Genomic DNA, 2,531 nt, shown 5'->3' on the forward strand with positions numbered 1-2,531 from the left:
CATGGTATCATTTATATGTAAAATCTAAAAAAATGATACAAGTGAACCTATGTACCAAAGAGAAATATACCACAGATAGAAAACAAACTTATGATTACCAAAGAAAAATGGTAGGGGGTGGAATAATTTAGGAGTTAGGGATTAACATATCCACAATGCTGCTGCTGCTGCTGCTGCTAAGTTGCTTCAGTCGTGTCCGACTCTGTGCGACCCCATAGACGGCAGCCCACCAGGCTCCCCGTCCCTGGGATTCTCCAGGCAAGAACACTGGAGTGGGTTGCCATTGCCTTCTCCAATGCATGAAAGTGAAAAGTGAAGTCGCTCAGTCGTGTCCGACTCCATATCCACACTGCTGCTGCTGCTAAGTCGCTTCAGTTATGTCCGACTCTGTGCGACCCCATAGACGGCAGCCCACTAGGCTCCTCTGTCCCTGGGATTCTCCAGGCAAGAATACTGGAGTGGGTTGCCATTTCCTTCTCCAATGCATGAAAGTGAAAAGTGAAAGTGAAGTCGCTCAGTCCTGTCTGACTCTTAGCGACCCCATAGACAGCAGCCCACTAGGCTCCTCCGTCCATGGGATTTTCCAGGCAAGAGTTCTATAGTGGGTTGCCATTGCCTTCTCTACTATATATAAAATAGATAACAAATAGAGATGTACTATATACCACAGGGAATTATACTCAACGTTTTGTAATAAAGTACAAGGGAAAATAACCTGAAAAAATTTATGTATATGCATAACTGAGTCACTTTGCTGTATATCTGAAACTAACAACATTGTAAACTACTCTTCTTCAATTAAGAAAAGAAACCGTTCTATGATAAATGTGATAAACCCTATGATAAATGTGAATTCCCCAATTTTTCAGATCCAAGGGTGAGGATAAATTTGAGAGTTGGAGAAAACAGAAAGGGGAAAATCTTTTAGATATGAGGGACCTCACAAACTTAATCAAGCTAGTTACAGAAATTGTAGGGAGGCGTTGAGGTCAAATAAGTGGAAACTCCAGGAAATAAATAGAAGGAGCAAGTTTGAATTCCACAATCTGATCAAAGAATCTCATTAAAGATCTGCAATTTCTGGCTCTGAGGCTTTGAAGTCTTCAATCATGTGCCCTTCCTCAGTGGAAGACAAGTAATCCTTTTCTAGGTGGCGTTCTAAAGAAAGTGTTCAGAGCCCTCTTTATGTCTTTGTTCCTCAGACTGTAGATGAAGGGGTTCAGCATGGGTGTGACCACAATGTACATCACTGACATTGTTGCAGTTGAATGTGAGCTGTGGGTAGCAGCAGAGCTGAGGTACACTCCTAAGCCTGTGCAATAAAATAAGGAGACAACTGAGAGGTGAGATGCACAGGTGGAAAATGCTTTATACTTCCCCTGAGCTGATGAGATTCTATGTATGGAAGAAGCTATCTTAGAATATGAGTAAAGGATGCCAGCAAAGGGACCAACTCCTAGAAGTCCAGCTGCAAAGTACATCACCATGTCATTAAGAAAGTTGTCAGAACAGGCAAGTTGGATCAACAACTTGACTTCACAGTAATAGTGAGGGATTTTCACCTCTTTGCAAAAGGACAGCCTTAAGACCATTAAGGTTTGTAACAAGGAATCCAGGACACTGATGATGCAGCTAACCAGAACCAAAATTCCACATATTTTGGAGTTCATGATGACTGTGTAATGCAGGGGGTGACAGATAGCCACAAAACGGTCATAGGCCATCACTGTCAGGAGGAAGATGTCCAACCCTGCAAATAGCATGAAAAAAAACATCTGGGTGATGCAGTCTTCATAAGTTATAACTTGGCTCTGTGTCTGGATGTTCCACAGCATCTTTGGGATGGTGGTGGAGGTGAAACAGATGTCCACAAAGGACAGGTTGGAGAGGAAGAAATACATGGGGGTGTGGAGGTGGGAGTCTGAGCTGACAGTTAGGATTATGAGCATGTTTCCAAACACAGTGATCAGATACATGGAGAGGAAAAGTCCAAATATGAGATGCTGCAGTTCTGCTTTCTCCGAAAGTCCCAGAAGCAAAAATTCTGAATCTCTTGTTATGTTTCTCGGTGCCATGTGATAGAGGTGACTACAAGGAAAACATTAATATTGTGATTTTTTTTTTTGCACCAAATGACATTAACCACACAGTTGAAATGCTACCATTTATAATTTTCTGAGGACTTTCCTGATGGCTCAGATGGCAAAGAATCTGCCTGCATTGTGGGAGACCTGGGTTAGGAAGTTCCCCTGGAGGATGGCATGGTGACTCACTTTAGTATTCTTGCCTGGAAATCCCATGGACAGAGGAGCCTGGCAGCTACTGTCCAAGGAGTCAAAAAAAGTTGGACATGACTAAGCACAATATAATTTTATGTCACAATATATTGCTAATATTTTGTTCATGTATTTGATCCTCTTTAGGAATTGTCTGTGCCTTCTCTCACTAGCAAACTAGTGCTTTTACCTTTTTACTCAAGATGTCATGTATTCTGCAGTTTTTTTTTCTGTTTTATGTTCTTAACTTTTCAA

General features: G+C 41.8%; 1 protein-coding gene across 1 annotated transcript; it reads right to left on the reverse strand.

Moving 5' to 3' along the window:
• Positions 1-1,121: 1,121 nt before the first annotated feature.
• LOC133251797 (olfactory receptor 7A17-like) lies at positions 1,122-2,230 on the reverse strand. Its single transcript, XM_061424587.1, has one exon. The coding sequence runs from the start codon at positions 2,073-2,075 to the stop codon at positions 1,122-1,124; it is 954 nt and encodes a 317-aa protein (XP_061280571.1). The 5' UTR covers positions 2,076-2,230.
• Between the last annotated feature and the right edge of the window lie 301 nt (positions 2,231-2,531).

The sequence above is a fragment of the Bos javanicus genome, chromosome 7 (genome assembly GCF_032452875.1).
Source record: "Bos javanicus breed banteng chromosome 7, ARS-OSU_banteng_1.0, whole genome shotgun sequence".
Classification (NCBI taxonomy): Eukaryota; Metazoa; Chordata; class Mammalia; order Artiodactyla; family Bovidae; genus Bos; species Bos javanicus.